The following is a 20,065-nucleotide window of genomic DNA, read 5'->3' on the forward strand; positions in this document are numbered from 1 at the left end:
CTGCTTTTTTGTGTGTTTGTGTGTGTGTGTGTGTGTGTGTGTGTGTGTGCGTGGGACTGCAGTCATGAGCAGACCCAGACTGAGTCTTTGGATAGAATCACAATTAAACAGGGTTCGACGGAAACAAATTTGTCTGCTGGTACCATCTCAAAAGACTGATCAATTTTAATTTCATGTATTTATATATTTTTTTAAGTTTTAGAAATAAAAATTTCTTGACCATTTTTTCCCTTCACATTGTTTTCTTTGCAAAAAGAACGTTTTTAAAATTTTTAATTAAAAATGTTATATTTAATTCATAAAATATATACAGTTCAAAAGGGTTGGTAAGATTTTTTTGAAAGAAGTCTCTTATTCTATGTGATTATATTTTAAGATGTAATCTATTCTTGTGATGCTAAATCTGAATTTTCAGCATCATTACTCCAGTGTTCAGTGTCACATGATTCTTCAGAAATCACTGCTGATCAACATGCTGATTTAGTTTTCTATCATTATTATTATTAATATATATAATAATAATAATAATGTTAAAAACTGGTGTGAAGTTGATTTGATGAATAGAAATTTTTAAATAACAGAATACATTTTTTGTTCTTTTTTTATTTTTATTTACTTTTTTTGTTTGTTTTATTCAGTGACGAGTAGTTCATTCTTTTTAATAAACTAAATTAAACCTGGCATTCTATTCTGCATTTTCATATACATTTTTTCCATAAAAAAATTTTTTTTTTTTTAATCCCTATGGAGAAAACGAATGAGAAAAATACTTGCTGTGCTCCATAACCGCCCCATTTATTCCTCCTCGTGTTTGCTCATGGAGTGTGTGGTGAGGTCTATGGAGATTACTAGTGTTGGGCCATTATCCTACAGGGTCTTTGGTTTGTTTCTAATGCCTGTGCTCTCCCCCCACTTACCACCGCAATTGTGCATTATAGATTAGTTATGGGGTTAATCCATGCCTGCACACAAACATGTCAGAATGAGCTCACTGGGTGTGGATCACCTCAGCGCTACACTCTGGGCTTACGGGAATACTGCCTCTGCTCAGCAGATGTCAGAGGAATTTAATGCTTCCCAAGCATTTACGCTGTTTAGATATGACTCCATTCCTGTGTTTTTAAAGTTCACAGGGGAGATATGGGATGACACATGTTGTGAATCAGTGCATGTGGTTTTCTACATATCTGTGGACTTAATTTGTGCTTTTTATACAATGTATCTAGGAAAAAATCTGCAAAATGGATCATATGGGTCAAAATGGGTCATAATTCTGTCACTTGTTCCAAACCTGTATGAATTTCTTTCAGCTGTTGAACACAAAAGAAGATATTTTGAAGAATGTTGGTAACCAAGCAGTTACCAGTAGCCATTGACTTGCGTAGTATTTTTTTCTATACTATGGAAGTCAATGGCTACCGTCAACTGTTTGGTATTCTACATTGTTCAAAATATCTTCTTTTGTGTTCAACAGCTGAAAGAAACTCATACAGGTTTGGAACTAGTGGTTGGTGAGTTAAATGTTGACAGAATTTTCATTTTTGAGTGAAATATCCCTTTTAAACGTTTTTTTTTTCTGTTTGACACAAAAGAAGATATATTGAAGAATGTTGGTAACCAAACAGTTGTCGGTAGCCATTGACTTCCATAGTATGAAAAAAATACAGTGGCTACCAGTCAGTGGTTATCTACATTCTTCAAAATATCTTCCTTTGACATTTTCTCATGAAGTCCTATATTGTTAAAGTCAACATTCACAACCTGTTTTACTTGCATTAAGTGAAAAACTCCCCTCACCCCCCACCCCCCATTGTAGTTCTGATTTCTCATTTGTGCAGTTTAAATATGGATATATTCAAATTTGGCATGTCACAATGAGACATGAGAACCAGAAATATTTGGCATCATTGACTACAAACCTTGGGTGACTCCTTTAGATTCACCACATGTGTATATATTGTGTATATATATGCAAACGCAAATGAAATTTATGAGCTGTGGCAGTGGATGTTGTTGTTGAATAATGTCTTAATTTCCGTGTTTTCCTCATCCTCATTCTAGCTAAAGTTTGGCTTCAGAAAACTCAAAATATAGTGCTCAAGACTTTCACAAGGATCTTTGTCACTTTTGGAGCTTGCCTTTGCTTAGCAATGGACTGATATGTGAGTAAATGATGACAGAATTCAAATAACCTAATTAATATTCATGACCCAAGCCACACCTGACAGAGTTTGTGTGCTGAGCTACTGATGCTGACAGAAAGTCTAACTTTGTGAACGACCGAAGATGTTTTAGGCCTAATTATTGAACTTTTATGACAAAAAGACCAGGGTTATTGACGTTTTTGGAAAGTTTTTCAGCTTTCAAATGGTATCTGGTATCAAGTTTTGGATCATTCTTGTCATTTTGGCTTTGACTGATTAATTTGACAAAGAAGTGTAATTTACCTGGCATGAAAATCCGGCATGTTCACTAAGCTGAAGGGAGAGATGGAGCTGATTGAGGACAGGGGAAAAAAACAAAGAGGAGAATTTGAAAAAAAGAAAAGCTTGTTTGGAATGAAGTACAGGGATGAGGCAATTGCCGAGTGCTCTGACGTCAATTATGTTCCCTCGGCACATTGCCAGAGGGCTGTGTTTTTACCACACTCAAGTGGGTGTGTGTGTGTGTGTGTGTGTGGGTGTGTGTGTGTGTGAGGGCGGGGCTAGAGCTGTCATTCCCACAGTGATAGGGTTAGACACACCTATCACAGCATGAACTTGAGCCAAGAGGACAGTTTCTTTTGTTCCTGTTGTTCCAAGAATATTATTTAATGCAACTGTAGCTTTGACTCTGTATTTTTTGACACAAGATCTGTGTGTGTTGCAGATGTCTCAAGTCCTTTTCTCATGAAATCCTGTTTTGTTAGCCAACATTCACAACCTGTTTTACTTCCATTAAGTGAAGTAGTTCTAAGTAAAACAGGATATTTATTGTTTTAAAATTGTGTATTAATAAAGTAAATGGGGTCAGTTTTATTTTATGTTGGTTTTAAGGGTTAGCGTTTACTTTTGAAGTACTTAGCTACACTACAAGCTTCTAACAGGTTCATAGGTTGTTGTTTTTTTTCAACTGAATCTAAAGTATTGCACAAAACATGTCAAAACCACCACCAGATCATGTACTTTTTATTTTATATATAATGTTTTTTTTAATGTATTTAATGTATAAAATATATTATTTTATATGTTTTTTTTATATAATAATAAATAACAATGTTTATTTTTATATAATAATATATTTTTTAAGTATTTTTTAATTTATTATTTATTTTATAAGTTTCGGTTGGTGTGATTTTGTAATGGTTTGAAGGCTCTTCTGCTCACCAAGGCTGAATTTATTTGAACACGAATGCAGTAAAAACAGGCATTACAAATTAAAATAACTGGTTTCTATTTTAATATGTTTTAAAATGAAATTTATTCCTGTGATGCAAAGCTGAATTAATAATTAATAATATTAATAATTGGTAGTGTGTTTTTTCGTTGTTGTTTTTTTCAGTGGACATCTGCTTAATCAGATGAGTTGATGGTGATTTTGACATGTGTTTCTCTCAGATGATGGCTAAGCCGAACGAGCCGGGCCGACAGCACGAGAGCCACCCGGAGGAGACGGAAGAGGAGCTGAGGGAGCACCAGGGCCTGGGCGACTCCACGGAGGCTCTTCCTCATGGGGTCACCATCAAACAGGAACCGCCGGATGAACAGGATGAAGAGTTCCAGCAGAGAGAGAGGCAAGCCGAGGAAGAGCTGCTCTTCAGACAGGTAAGGGTGTTAGAGCAGAAAACAGCTGCAGGAATACATGATACTACATCTGTCGCTGTTTTGTGAATGGCTCAAGATGAAGCCACAACCACATTGAGCACCAGAAGGGGGCAGCAACAGGCTCCTGTAAGGAATCAGACACCCTGTTGGTGAAAAAGGGGTTATTAACCCACAAGAAGGATCTGTCCCAACACGATGCTAGGTATTTCTAGCACTTACTCAGCTGGAGGCATGCATTCATTTTACTTAAAGCTGCCAAAAAGCAATAATGGTGGTTTATGTATAAAAAAAAAATAGAGCAGTTATACTAGCTAACATGCTGGTTTCATTGGAATTGATTTAATTTAATCCAGAAGTATTGCACAAACAAATAAATATTTCCAAAACTGCAGCTCTTGTTTTATTCTATATAGCAATAAATGAATTAATAATCAATTTACATAACATTTTTATTTTAATTTACACTTCTGAAAAACTACACTACCATTCAGAAGTTTGGGGGCAGTAAGATTTTGTCATGTTTTTGAAAGAATGGATTTATTGGATCAAAAATGCATTAGAAAAAGTAATAGTGTGAAATATTGTTACAATTTAACAATTGTTTTCTATTTGAATATATTTTAAAATGTAATTTATTCCTGTGAAGACAGAGCTAATAAATGCAGTCTTTTATTTGCGTGAAATGCCCAGTATGAGATTATTCATGCAATCCCTGAAAAATCAGTCTATTTGCTCACCATTCAGAACTGTTTAATGCAACCACAGGTCCTCAACGCTTAATCGCTGCTTTTTTAAAAATGAACAGGATGGTGGGCAGATCATTTAGGTCCAGCTCTTTTTCTTCTTAATGGGCAGCAAGGGGTTTGAAACCCTCTGCATGTTCCTGCAGTCAGACTGAAATATTCATCAGCTAACTAACACTGTGTCCAAAACTGAAGGTAGCTGCCAATTAACAGGCAGTGTTTATGAATGAAGGAACCTCCAAAGGCTACAGACCAGCTTCCAAGGCACCATAACATCACTTCTAAAGATCAAGGATAAATCAAGTCCGCTTTAGACATAACCAAGTAAATATTTAATGGCTACAATGCTTGTTTCTTAGTGGAAATTCAAATGTACACTACTGTTCAATAGCTTCAGAAGCTTTTTTTTTTTGTTCAACAGCTTTTTGAAAATTCAACTTAGCGTCACAGGAATAAATTACATTTTAAAATATATACCAATGGAAAACAGGTATTTTAACTTGTAATATTATTTAACAATATTACTGTTTGTTTTTTTACTGTATTATAAATGCAGCCATTGTGAGAATAAGAGACTTCTTTCAAAAACATTAAATCTTAATGATGCCAAACTTTTAGTGTTAATTTTTTTAATGCATATTTAATGAATTAATTTACATTTTCCAAACCAGATGCAATTTTTAATCTTTCAAATAACCACCTTAACAATATGTGACCCTGGAGCACAAAACCAGTCTTAAGCCGCTGAGGTATATTTGTAGCAATAGCCAAAAATACATTGTATGGGTCAAAATGTATTTTGTATTGTTACATTTTCAATCATCAAAATGTATTGATGATTGAAATACATCAATGAGAGGTGGTGTACAGATGTAACTGTGTTAAAGAAGATGTGCTGTCCAGATCTAGAAGTGCTCTTCATTAATTGCAAGCCGTTCTATTCGCCGCGGGAGTTTTGCTCGTTCATTCTCGTCAGCGTGTACATTCCTCCGCAAGCACACGTGAGCACCGCTCTACAGAAACTCGCTGATCTGATCACAGACACAGAACAACAACACCCGGACTCTGTTTTAATCATTCTCGGGGACTTTAATAAAGCAAATCTCTCCCGTGAACTGCCAAAATACAGACAGCACATCACATGTCCCACCAGAGACAGTAATATATTGGATCACTGTTACACCACAATAAAGAATGCATATCACTCTGTTCCACAGGCAGCTTTGGGGCTCTCTGACCACTGTTTGGTTCATCTTATACCGACCTACAGGCAGAAACTGAAATCAGCTAAACCTATATTAAGGACTGTAAAAAGATGGACTAATGAAGCAGAGCAGGATTTACAAGATTGTTTTGACCTCACTGATTGGAGCGTCTTTGAAGCTGCTGCCACCGATCTGGACGAGCTCACAGAGACTGTAACATCTTATATCAGTTTCTGTGAAGACATGTGCATTCCTACCAGGACTCATTTAACTTACAACAATGACAAACCATGGTTCACTGCAAAACTCAGACAGCTCCGTCAGGCCAAAGAAGATGCTCACAGGAAGGGGAATAATGTCTTGTATAAACAGGCTAAATACACACTGGAAAAGGAGATCAGAGTGGCAAAGAGGAATTATTCTGAAAAAATAAGGATTCAATTCTCTTCCAGTGACTCAGCATCAGTGTGGAAAAGTCTGAAAGAAATCACCAACTACAAGACACCATCCCCCAGCACTGTGGAGAATCAACAACTGGCAGACGATCTAAACGAGTTCTACTGCAGGTTTGAAAAAACACCCCACACCCGCCCTGAACACCTCTCCACACAACCATTCACACCTCCAGCAACCCCCCTCTCCCCCACACCGGCAATTCAGATCAGTGAAGACGAGGTGCGCCAGGTCTTCCGGAAGCAGAAAAGGAAAAAAGCACCAGGCCCAGACTGTGTTACACCAGTCTGTCTGAAATCCTGTGCTGACCAGCTGGCCCCCATCTTCACACAGATCTTCAACAGATCACTGGAGCTGTGCGAAGTCCCTTCATGCTTCAAACGCTCCACCATCATCCCCGTCCCAAAGAAACCCAAAATTACGGGACTTAATGACTACAGACCTGTGGCTCTAACGTCTGTGGTCATGAAGTCTTTTGAAAAACTGGTGCTGGCCCACCTGAAGGACATCACTGGACCCTTGCTGGATCCTCTTCAGTTTGCCTACAGAGCAAACAGGTCTGTGGACGATGCAGTAAACATGGGACTGCATTAGGTTCTGCAACATCTGGACAGACCAGGGACTTATGTGAGGATCCTGTTCGTGGACTTCAGCTCGGCCTTTAACACCATCATCCCAAACCTCCTCCTGCCCAAACTAACTCAGCTCTCCGTGCCCACCTCCGTCTGTCAGTGGATCAACAGCTTCCTGACAGACAGGCAGCAGCTAGTGAGGCTGGGAAAATACACATCCAGCACCCGTATAACCAGCACTGGAGCTCCTCAGGGTTGTGTTCTCTCCCCACTGCTCTTCTCCCTCTACACCAACGACTGCACGTCTAAAGACCCCTCTGTCAAGCTCCTGAAGTTTGCAGACGACACCACACTCATCGGCCTCATTCAGGACGGTGACGAGTCTGCTTACAGACAGGAGGTCGAGCAGCTGGCTGTCTGGTGCAGTCTCAACAACTTGGAGCTCAACACGCTCAAAACTGTGGAGATGATCATGGACTTCAGGAGAAACCCCCCTGCACTCCCCCCACTCACCATCATGGACAGCACTGTGACTGCAGTGGAGTCATTCAGGTTCCTGGGCACCACAATCTCTCAGGACCTGAAGTGGGACACTCACATAGACTCCATTGTTAAAAAGGCCCAGCAGAGGTTGTACTTCCTTCGCCAGCTGAGGAAGTTCAACCTGCCACAGGAGCTGCTGAAACAGTTCTACTCCACCATCATAGAATCCATCCTCTGCACTTCAATAACTGTCTGGTTCAGCTCAGCTACCAAATCTGACCTCAGAAGACTACAGAGGGTAGTCCGGACTGCTGAGCGAATCATTGGTACAACCCTCCCTTCTCTCCAAGAACTGTACTCATCCAGAGTGAGCAAAAGGGCTGGCAAAATCACTCTGGACCCCTCACATCCAGCACACTCCCTCTTTGAACTGTTGCCATCTGGTCGACGCTACAGAGCACTGAGCACCAGAACGACCAGACACAGGAACAGTTTCTTCCCTCAGGCAATCCATCTCATGAACACTTAACAATAACTGTGGAACACACACTATTTATTCACTCATACACTTATTTATCTAACACACATACTCAGACTACACCTCAAATTTGCACATAATATACAGTACCTGTACATACAAAAACTGTCTATTGTAATATACCTGCACATACAACTGTCAATTTATATATTTTTATTCCTTATTTACTTGTTCTATTTTTTATTATCTGTGTTTTTTGTTCTGTCACTGTCATTCTGTTACACTGTGGAAGCTTCTGTCACGAAAACAAATTCCTCGTATGTGTAAACATACCTGGCAATAAAGCTCATTCTGATTCTGATTCTGATTCTGATGTGGGAGTGTGTGTGTGTGTGTGTTCATACACATGGGATGGCAGTGAATGTGTCAGGAATCAAGGGTTAATTCCAGCCTCAGGTTCAGTAAGTGTTTTGACGTATCTAGGCTAACACTAATGGCTCCTGCGTGCTTTCAGAGCTGACGTGCTTTGGTGCCTTCAGACCTTCATAAACTGCTTTAGAAGGCTTATTTTCCAGGTTTTACACAGCCTAAATGTAGTCTTGAGTAGCTGAACGCAAGTGTAGATCAGAGCACTCTTACCTTAATGAGCACAAGAAGTGAAGCATTTTCTACATATAACACTTTCTGGTGTTTTGCAGTGTATTGAGTACCACCTGCTGGTTATTTGTGTAACTACAGGGTGCCTAAAAACAATTGAGGTTCTTCTGTAGGACTTATGAAATGTCCTTATAAAGATATGTATCTGTTTGTTTGTTTGTTTTTTAAATTGACTTGCAAAGTTCATTTATTTCAAGCTAAACGTCTGTTCTTGTCTCTGAGCAGCAAGCTGTCCTGTTGGAGCAACAGAGGATCCATCAGCTGAGGAACTATCAGGCGTCTGTCTTAATTTACATTTTCCAAACCAGATGCAATTTTTAATCTTTCAAATAACCACCTTAACAATATGTGACCCTGGAGCACAAAACCAGTCTTAAGCCGCTGAGGTATATTTGTAGCAATAGCCAAAAATACATTGTATGGGTCAAAATGTATTTTGTATTGTTACATTTTCAATCATCAAAATGTATTGATGATTGAAATACATCAATGAGAGGTGGTGTACAGATGTAACTGTGTTAAAGAAGATGTGCTGTCCAGATCTAGAAGTGCTCTTCATTAATTGCAAGCCGTTCTATTCGCCGCGGGAGTTTTGCTCGTTCACTCTGAGCAGCAAGCTGTCCTGTTGGAGCAACAGAGGATCCATCAGCTGAGGAACTATCAGGCGTCTATGGAGGCGGCCGGACTGTCTGTGACTTTCCCAGGCCATCGGCCCCTGTCCAGAGCACAATCGTCCCCGGCCTCTGCGACCTTTCCCATTGTGGTGCAGGAACCACCGGCCAAACCACGCTTTACCACCGGTCAGTCACTGGATTAGATGTTCAATATTGTTCACCAACTAAACAACTAAGCATCTGGATATTACCTCAGAAATATTGAAATGAATTTATATTAATTTGTAGACCTCATTAAATAAGTATTTGTGTCCCTACAGGTCTGGTGTATGACTCCTTGATGCAGAAACACCAGTGCATGTGTGGAAACAGTAACATCCACCCCGAGCATGCCGGACGCATCCAGAGCATCTGGTCACGACTGCAGGAGACGGGGCTGCGCGGCCAGTGTGAGGTGACGTTCACTCACGTCTCTCTGTTTATGACATATCAGCACTTTTAGCAGTGACACGATGTGATCTTTCAGCACCGAACATATTTAAGTGGTATTTATCTTCAGCCTGCTGGTTACTGTGGCAAGGTGAAGGATATTTTTAGGATCTGTAGAGGGCGCTGTTCAGTCATCACAAACACAGCCGCACATTCCTGTTAATGAAACTTTATGAATAAACCAGAGTTTTACTCAACAGAAAAGGGGGTGTGAGATTGTTTTGAGTGTGTTCGAGGAAAAATTGAACCAGGAGAGAAAAAGAGGCAAGAGCAGAGGAAGTGCTGGTGAATTACATCAGGGATCCGAAGTCTGAGACCACTAGGGAAACTGCTTATCTTTTCACATTTTCACAAGTTTTTCATTACAAATTGTGAAGAGAAAAAAAAATCATAATGTCTTAGTATTTGGTTTGTCCCACTTTTCCTCTAATGGCAGTAGCAATTAAGCTACATGAACACCACAGGTTCGTTCAAAACCTGTTGCTCATGTTCTCCAGCATAATCTGAAAATGATCCAAGGAGCATCTTGTGCTTCAATGGAAGCAGCAGCATCTGACTTTTGTACAGAAGAGTAACATGACCAATTTTAATCATATTAATTATCTAAAAAATAGTGTTAGTTTAGGGTCAGTAAGATTTTTTAAATGTTTTGGGTTCTCTTATACACACTGCATTTATTTGATCAGAAATGTGAAATATTGTGAAATATTATTACAATTTAAAATAAGTGTTTCCAATTTTAATATATTTTAAAATGTCATTTATTCTTGTGCTGAATATTTTAGCATCATTACTCCAGTCTTCGGTGTCACATGATCTTTCAGAAATCCTGATTTGCTGCTCAAGAGTTTGAAAAAAAAAAAGAAAAAAAGTTGAAAACAGTTTTTCAACAATTTTTGTGGAAACCAAAAAGAACAGCATGTATTGGAAAATGAATTTTTTTTTGGAAACATAAATGTCTTTAGTATCCCTTTTGATCAATTTAATGCATCATTGCTGAATAAAAGTATTAGTTTCTTTAAAAAAAAAAATACTGACCCCAGAATTTTGAACATTTCTTTTTAATGTAATACTAAATGTTTAAAAATCCTTCAATTTAGTTTATTTACAAGTTGAAATGAAACAAATCCCAGATTTTTGCTTGCAGACTACAACCTGCACGAAACTCCTCACAAAAGCGCCACAGAATTCATATCTGTGTGTGCATAAATATATATGTGCTTTAAGCTATAATTAACATTATTTTATTCCATTTACCACATTTTACAATGCTTAAATCTGTTTTCCCCCAAAATCAGTGCAGAAAAGCAGTCTGTGCCTGCTTATCTCTGCCTCCACCTGCTGAGGGCAATTCCTGAGCTCTCTCATCATCTGGAGCTCTGATCGCTGGTGCCTAATGGCTCTCGCTGGATCTAATCTCTCCTGCCACGCTGGCTCCATTGCGTCAGGCCTGTTCGAGTAGGTCGCATAGCTGCAGTCTCTGTTTTCCTCCAAACAAACAAGTAAACAAGCATGACAATGGCACGGCTGCGCACCCGCTCTCTCGCCTACATTCGCTCCTTGATGGGGATGTTTATTGTTCTGGGAGATGGAAACAGGGAATTGGGCCTCAATTAAAGGCAGTCATGACTCTAATACCCCCTAATCTACAGCAGGGGGGCCCTTAAAGAGTGTAGGGTTGTTTTAAGCTGCCGCCAGCCAGCACAGGGCCCCGCGGGCCCCTCTTTAACTGCCCTGCTGTTAAATCCGAGAGGTAGTACGTCCTGTTGCAGGTGTCACCTCGGCTCGGCCCAGAGCGCTTCCACAGGTGGGCAGGTCCGCCTCCCTCTTGGATGGTTTGTGCCTCAGAGGCCAGAGCTATTAAAAAGGGAAAATGACATTATTGCAAATCCAGCAGCTCCGGCACCTCCGAGGGCCGACGGCTTTGTTCTACAGGCATGTGGGGCCCAGTTTGGAGTGGGAGGTGGACAGCGGGTCTGTTTCAGCTCTGCTTAGACAGCTAAAGACGTCAGAGGGGGCAGGATGGCAGTATATTTAATATGGCTGTCGATTTTTCAATCAATGAAGTATGTCTTGCCAAAACATTCCAGTCAACAAACTAAAAACATGTGATATAAAAAATTAGACATGACCTAGACCAGGGGTGTCCATTCATTTTTCTGGAGAGCCAATGTCCTGCTGAGTTTAGCTCCAACCAACTCCAACACACTTGTCTGGAAGTTTCTAGAGAGTCTGAAGACCTTGATTAGCTGGTTCAGGTGTGTTTAATTAGGGTTGGAGCTAAAATCTGCAGGGCAGGATTTTTATTTATTTAGTTATTGTTTTATTTATTTATTTATTTTACATACACTCATTCAGCGGATGTTCAGGAAGACTATTTTTGTACATATATATCTTCTTGTATATTTGTCCATTTGTAACCTATTTAAATGTGTTAAAAATGTTAAAATTAGAATTTTGAGACTCTGAAAAAGTAAACTGTAGCTTAAACAGTACAACATGACTCTGGCAACGGCAAAGTCATGGGTTCCATTCCCAGGAAACAGGAAATGCATGAATTGCACTCTGTGAGGTTTGCACCAAAGCGAATGCACCATTTTTTTTTCAATTAATACTTCTATTCAGAAAATTGCATAATTGTTTTAATAAATTGTAAAAAAAAAAAAAAAAATTCACAATATTTCTGTTTTTCTTGAACTTTTGATCAAATAAATGCAGCCTTGGTGGGCATGAGAGACTCATAAACATTTTTTAAAATCTTACCGGCATGAGTTCATGGTTAAGAACATGGAATATACACAAAATGTTTCTATCACCGTGTCCTAACTACACGCGACGCGCCGCGACACGCGATAAAAGGTATCTTTTCCATGTTAATCTGAGTTTTTGTCCTAACTAGCCTCGACAGCGACACGCGAAATTTCTAATTTAGAAACGGTTTCTATTTCCGAGACGTCGCGGCTGGAACAACAACATACAAACTATATAACAGTAGATAATCTCAGGTGATTATGTGCTTTATTCAAAGTTAAACGTGTCTGAGTTTAAATTTAATTTTGTGTGACCTTATAGCCATACTGAAAGCAACAACAGTTTACCTCAGATCTTGAAAATAAATTAAAGGGGTCATATGATGCGATTTCAAGTTTTCCTTTCTCTTTGGAGTGTTACAAGCTCTTGGTGCATAAAGAAGATCTGTAAAGTTGCAAAGACTAAAGTCTCAAATCCAAAGAGATATTCGATGTCCATTAAAACGGTGAACTAACTGCGAACCAACAAGTGTATTACATAACAAAGATGTTATCAGTCACTCAATATGTACATTTAATAATGATAAAAAGTTTTAATATTTATGAATTATAAAGATTATAAACCTATCCATTTCGTTGCGAGTGCAGTGCGCTTCCAGAGAGAGCCCGCCCACACACACTTCTGATTGGCTGTGATATTTGATTGATTGTCGCGTCGTGTCTGGTGTGGACACCCAAATTGCTTGTCTCTGGAATCTTGTCGCGTCGCATGTAGTTAGGACACGGTGTATTTCAGTGAGCAATAATTGTAACAAAATGCCATTTAAAGTCTCAAAATTAAAAGTACATTTCAGCAGATTAATATGAGTCTGTTGCTACGGACTGAAACCCACAGACTCCCCTCTATCCATGTCAAATTGAATATTGCCTCTTTTCTTACTGAGGTTTTAACTCTTTCTTTTTTTTTCCCCAGTGTATTCGAGGCAGGAAAGCCACTCTGGAGGAGCTCCAGACAGTCCACTCTGAGGCTCATGTACTGCTTTACGGAACGAACCCTCTCAGACAGAAACTGGACAGTAAGAACAAACACACACACGCCTGACTACACCATGGACTGAATCTAAGTTATGTAAATGAGCGCATTGTTGTACAGTATTTCTCTCTCTTTGTGACAGTTGAAGCCTCCGATGGTCTTCTCAGTTATTAGCCCATGAAGCTTCGCCTGGACTTCTGCAATTATCCACATTATTTACGCTTCTGCAGCCAGATCCCCTTACAGCCTGTTTCCTAAACGCTGCAATTCGTTTCATTTCTTTTTTTGGCCAGTTGTTGTTCCCTCCCCATCCCAAACTCCCTGGCGTTCCCCTCTGTCAGCCCACTCTCTGCTTTCATCAGTCATGGCCTTGATCTGAGTTTGCCCCTGAGCTGTCCGTCAAGGCCGTCACCTCTCTGCCAATAACAACCACACATGCAGTTTTCCATGACTTCAGCTCCGGCCCCCTCATGCAGCGATCAAACACATGCATAAACGACATGCCCACTCACACACACACATGCACACGCACGGATAGTTCACACTCGTCGGGTACATGGACGATATGTTTCCACCTTTCCAATCTGATTGGGTCGGTTTATTCAACAGACTTTTTTGATCTTGCAACAATGTGTTGCTTCATAAGCACGATTGATTTGAAAAATAGGGCAATTTTAATCAATAGATGCTTTGCCTCATTGAGAAATGTTGGATTATTGCATGTGTGTTTGTGCACTAATATAGTAGGGATGGTCATTGTGGTCATTTTGTTGAGTATTCAGGGTTGGTGGTCCATCTGTGCTGATTTTTAATTGTTTGTCTATTTACATATGCATCATATTGACGTCTTTTGCCATTGCATTACATCTCAGCTTTTTTAGTGTACTGATGACATTTACTTGCACACCATATTTTAAAGGCACTATGTTTATGTGAAGTTATTTTAAGTTACGGCCACAGTAGCACAAAAGCATATAAGCATGCAAACAAGACTGTGTGCTTGAAATGCATTGAACAAGCATTCATATTTGGACATGTGTACAATGGCAGTGCAATTACAGTATATCAATCTTTTTGTGCAGCAGAGGAATCCCCGATATAAAATTTGGTTTAAAGAATTTTGAATTTAATAAAATTAATTCTTGCTTCAAGTGAGTCCATAATTCAGTAACTGATGGGATCGATGGATTTAATGAGTTCATGTTGTGAAATATTTTGTTAGACTGATTCAAACCGATAATTGAGTTTGTGAGTCTTATTGATCGATGAAAAGAACTGGTTCATAAGAGTCATTGGTTCATGAATCAGACTTTAATGGTTGCACTTTTTGGTTTACTAAAAATTTGTTGCTAAAATCATGTGTTTGTTAATCAAACTACATTGATTTCATTATATGTTTTGGATTCACTAAAAAGAACCAACTCATAAGAGTCATTAGTTTGTGAATCAAAATACACCGTTTACATTGTATGTTTTTGATTTACTAAAAAGAGCCAGCTCATAAGAATCATTGGTTCGTAAATCAGATGACATGAGTTGCACTATATGTTTTTGATTCACTTGAAAGAATTGGCTCATACGAGTCATTTGTTTGTGAATCAGATAACACGGGCTGCGCTATATGTTTTTAAAATTACTTAAAGCAGTCGCGCATAAATCTTAAATCAAATGACACTGGTTGCACTATATGTTTTTGATAGTGCAGTCAGTAAACGAAAAATAAAAAATACATATTGTCTTAACATCATTTTGCCAAATTGTTGCCTTATCAGACTGCAAAAAAAGTAGTTATTTCAGCATGGCGCTTCATATTCATGTCCTCCACTGAAAAGTGGTGCAAAAACACTTCTAGCCTAAAGTATATTTCTGGCCTGACATGTAACAGATATGACTCATCTCTTGATATTCACATGCAGAATACAATTAGATCAGTGATGTTGCAGATCTCACACAATCTTTGTCTTTCTCTCAACAGGCTCGGTGACACCTATGTTCGTGAGACTGCCGTGCGGAGGAATCGGGGTGAGTTTCTCTTTCTTTCCCATGTGTAAATAATGGTTCTGTTTGTTCTCCCTCCCCCGAACTCTAGCGGCAACAAAAACTGTTGCTCTCCTCTCTGCTGAGCGGGTAATTGTGTCCAGATGTTTTCTATAAACAAGCTGTGTGCGGTGTGTCTGTGTGTGTGTGTGTATTCTCTAATGATGATGAATGAATGGATAGACTTGTTCTTCAGTGCTGAGTGGACAGTGTCAGCCACACTCTTCACGGCTCTGGAACAGGAAGTACTCATCCTCACTTCTCTCATTCTACTCATGCCCTCCTCTCCTGCTGTAGGTGAATGATTCAGACAGACCGTGAATGGTTTCCTGTAATGAATGGAGAAATGGTTCAGTCATTCATGTGGAAGCATACAGAGTAGCCTCGCTGTTGTGTTGTCGTTGATATATCCATGCGTCAAAGGAAAGTTATTCCTTTTTCCAGGGCTTGGCCTGTTGCAACTATTGGACCTAATCTTGACTTTTTGGGATAATGTGATCATTCTTTTTACATTGCATTTTTGCATTTACGTTTATGCATTTGTCAGATGCCTTTATGCAAAGGGACTTACATTGAATATCTGTTTTGAACCAATGACCTTACCATACCATATTGTTTGAGCTACATGCAGGCTATATTACATTTTCCCATCAAAATAAGGAAATGTTAAAGGGGTCATAGGATGCCCATTTTCCACAAGTTGATATGATTCTTTAGGGTCTTAATGAAAAGTCTGTAACATAGTTTGGTTAAAATTTCTCAATGGTAGTGTAAAAAACACCTTTTTTACCCTGTCAAAGGGGAGGGACCTGTCTGTGTGACGTCATCTGAGATCGGCTCAATTTGAGAAAGGGGAAAACATTTAACCAGATAAAAAAAAAAACACTAGGTGGATTTTTATCATTATAGGGTGGTTGTGTACACACACTGCCAACACACATTTCAGTTCAAACAACTTGTAAATGTGCATGTAGCATCCTATGACCCCTTTAAGATAATATAGAAACACTGAACTATTTCAAATAATTTTGTTCCGATACAAATTTAATGAAGCAAAATGTCATTGAAGAGGAAGCACATATTGGCTCAAATGACTCGGACCATATTTAAAAGGACCACTTTATTTGCTTGCCTGCAACACCTGAAAATGGCAAAAATTAGACCAAATTTGCTGAGAAAATTCAAAATAACTGACTTCCTGTTGGGTTTCGGAATTTGCTCCAAGACACTTTTTTTGTAGGTTTTGGTTATGTGTTACATGCTTACAAATTTCGTTTATGTATCTGAAACATAGCTCGAGGGGCACTTTGTTGAATGTGTATTGGTGGCGCTATTGAGCCATTTTACCGCACCTAATTCTGACGTGAATTTTCGCCAGAAGGGTGCGCCCGCAGCAATGCAACGCTGTTTGATAACCAGCCACCAGCAGAAGAACAGCGAATGCCATGAGTTGTGCACTTGAAAACAAAGCCCACTAGACAGTGACCATGTGCTGATTCTGAATGCGTCTCTCACAGACTGACAAAGGAGTATACTTTAAAGGCTTGTGCACTCAACTGTTTGCGAAATGGAGCTTTGTGCTCGTGTATCCTACCTCTCTCATTCGGCACAAATCCAAATATTCCATAATATTTCCATATTTGCGATGTAACGTATCTGAATGCTAAACTATTATTTATTATGTAAATTATAGGCTTTGTACTTCAGTCGCGTTCCAACGGTGACACAGAGGCGGGCGCGCTGATGTTTGGTTCACTGTATTTTATTTTGATAAAGTACCAACTGTGCTGTCAAGTTAGCAATGCTGGAACTGATGTGTTTTGTGTGTGCGTGCGTGCGTGTCACTTCAACTGTTTCCTTATACCAGCAGAATCAACTTTTAAACACTTATTGTCTTATTAATAATTCATCACTGTATAAAGGTCTGCTTTCATTTGTGTACACTCACAATGAAAACAAAACATTGTGCTTTTGTAAAATAAAGAAAACAAATAGGATGTCGTTTTCTTCCATTTGAGTTTCCTTTCTGTGAACAAATTAAGCCTGTCACAAAAATGAACTGAAACTCAGCATACAGTATATAGGCTACGTTGCGTGTCGCACTGTTTTTTTCCCTTGTATTTCTGTAAACTAAATCAAGTATATTTGAAGAATTTATTCCTAGTATGTATATATGTCTGCAGATTTTATATATATAACATAATGTAATAATATTTAGTATTTTCACATCTAGGTGGAAAAAATTGTAATTTGTACTACTGTCTGTTCAAAATAAATGAAAAGAAACCGAGCCTAGTAGATTTTTTTTTTTCTTTTCCCTGTTGTACCGAAATCATATCGAACCATGACCCCCAAACCGAGGTACATACCGAACCGTGACATCTGTGTACCGTTCCACCCCTATTGTGTATGTATATAAAACAATATTTATGTTTTCGTGAACAACTTTTACTCTAATATATTGTTTAGATGAACTGGGATCCAACCTCTCATACTTTGACAGTTTACACAAATAATGTAATTATCTGTCTTTCTATTAATACCCAGACAAGTTTCATAATTGTGATAGATTTATTTGATGCTTCCAGACGCAGTGAGGTGGATTTGGTTTTGAAGGTGAATTTGTGTGTGCGTGTGCGTGTGTGTGTGTGTGTGTGTATTAGTTCAATGGTGTGACCTCAGGCAGGGCTGTTGGAGGGGGACTGATAAATGGCAGGTGGTCCCGTCTGGCTGAAGTCACAGTCTTTGAGCTGAATGGTGAGAAACAGAAGGGCTCTGGACTCTTTTATGGAAATGGAACAAAATTGTTGTCTTCCTGCATCTTTACAGCGAAAATTAGCCTGTCAGGGTGAAGATAAACTGTGCTTGTTCATTCCAACACGCTCCCCAGCCCTGCCTGAAACCTGCGCCCCCAAACTTCAGTGTCTACATCCCTCTTTACTTTCTACTGCTTTTACACCATGGGCCGCGCTTTTGGGGCTGAAGCCCTGGTGTCTTGATGTCTTTTGCCAAGGTTTTTTATTTTATTTTTTTATTTTTTAATACATATACTGTTAAATATGCACAAAGTTTAGTGTAGTTTACTAAAACCATAAATCAAGTTTTTATTATTTGAAATAAAATAAATGTTCACTGAAATAAAATAAAAAAAGAACTTAAACTTATTTTATTTCAGCTAGTTGCCAAGACAGCATTTCTTATTTTTATTTAGCTTAAATTAATAAATGAATAAAGAACTATATAAACATCAAAAAAACTAATAAAAACAACAAATTTACTAAAACTTTAACTAAAATTAACATGAAAACAGAAAATACAAATATATAGATATATATATTATTATTTTTTTTTTAATTTTTTTTTTTTTATAAATATTAACAAAAACTATAGTAGTATCTCAATGAAACTAAAATAACACTGATATGCACTAAAGCGTAGTGGTTTTAATTTTAACACCAATAATATTGAAATATTTTTAGTTTTTTTTTGTTTGAGTTATTTATTTTCATTATTATTTATTTGAAAGTGTTTTATAAAAATTCTGTTCCAAAACGTAGTGAGCTGCCTATGTGAGCAGTATTTTAAGGCATCATAGTTGCACTCCAGACTTAAAATATGCCAGAATGTCTATATCTCATCTTTTTTTGCTCTCTCTTTCTTTTATTTCTACATTAAATTCCTTCATCATGCACTCTTGCTCTCTTTCATTGGCGCACTCGCTCTCATTTCCCTAGCTTTTCTCTCTCTCTGTTCCCCGATTCATTTTTTTCTGTTTTAAATGCACCACAGGCTCATAATTCATGACAAAGTCATTCTTGGCGGATCTTGAAAAGACCAGAGTTTTTTTACGTTGCCCTTGAGCACTTATGCCATTGATAAGCTGAATTCATAAATGGAAGGAGGATATGTATTCTGAGAGGGAGACCCAGGGTTGGTAAACCCCTTCGGAGTGCTTCAGAGGTTCTCCAGATTTCTCACTTCCCTCTCGCCATCTTTCTTGTTGCCGGCTTGTTGTTTCATTACGTGCTTATTTCGCCCGCCTCCCCTCCTCATGCTGTTGCAGAGACAGACTTTCCTCATATTCCTTCCTCAAAGATGTTTCCAGCACTTTAACAGAAATGAGTTCAATGGTTGTACGTGGTTTATTGGAAAACCGTGCTGTAAATAGAGCGTGCTGATTTTGTGGATGAGAAAGACGTTTTATTGGCAGTCAGTTGATGGATATTGGATGTTCAAGAGAAGACTTTTTGTAATTGACAGTTTTCACCATTTTAAACACCCTGCTTTCACTAGTTCAAATATAATATATGGGTACATTTTTTAACTATCAAATATTTGTAAATATAAAAAAAAATTATATTGCAAACTTTGCCTGTTTTTTCAGTTTGATGCACAGAACTACAGAATTCCCCCCTTTTAAAATAAATAAATAAACTTAAAAATATATATTTAATTGTTTTTATTTATTTTAAACTGCAGTATTATATATTATATTAATTTATTATTATAAAATAATTAGTGCTGTCAAACAATTAATCGTGATTAGTTAGTTTTTGTTTACATAATATATGTGTGTGTACTGTGTATATTTATTATGTATGTATAAATACACACTCACACAGTATATATTTTGAAAATATTTACATGTTTTACATGTATATATTTATACTCATATAATTTATATTATATATAAATATATTTAATCTATAAACATACAATTTTTTATTAAATATATACATACATGCATG

The 20,065-nt window shown here is 38.1% G+C and overlaps 1 protein-coding gene across 1 annotated transcript in view; it reads left to right on the top strand.

Annotated features, from left to right (window-relative positions):
* The window catches only part of LOC107754005 (histone deacetylase 4-like), a 117,756-nt gene that overhangs the window by 51,060 nt on the left and 46,631 nt on the right, over positions 1 to 20,065 (top strand). The window contains exons 11-15 of the mRNA XM_016570306.1: positions 3,597 to 3,803; positions 9,008 to 9,194; positions 9,329 to 9,462; positions 13,221 to 13,323; positions 15,256 to 15,302. Of these exons, the coding sequence (XP_016425792.1) occupies positions 3,597 to 3,803; positions 9,008 to 9,194; positions 9,329 to 9,462; positions 13,221 to 13,323; positions 15,256 to 15,302 (678 nt within the window). The remainder of the gene's footprint in view (positions 1 to 3,596; positions 3,804 to 9,007; positions 9,195 to 9,328; positions 9,463 to 13,220; positions 13,324 to 15,255; positions 15,303 to 20,065) is intronic.

The sequence above is a fragment of the Sinocyclocheilus rhinocerous genome, unplaced genomic scaffold, assembly GCF_001515625.1.
Source record: "Sinocyclocheilus rhinocerous isolate Xijiao unplaced genomic scaffold, SAMN03320098_v1.1 scaffold1554, whole genome shotgun sequence".
NCBI classification, from domain to species: domain Eukaryota; kingdom Metazoa; phylum Chordata; class Actinopteri; order Cypriniformes; family Cyprinidae; genus Sinocyclocheilus; species Sinocyclocheilus rhinocerous.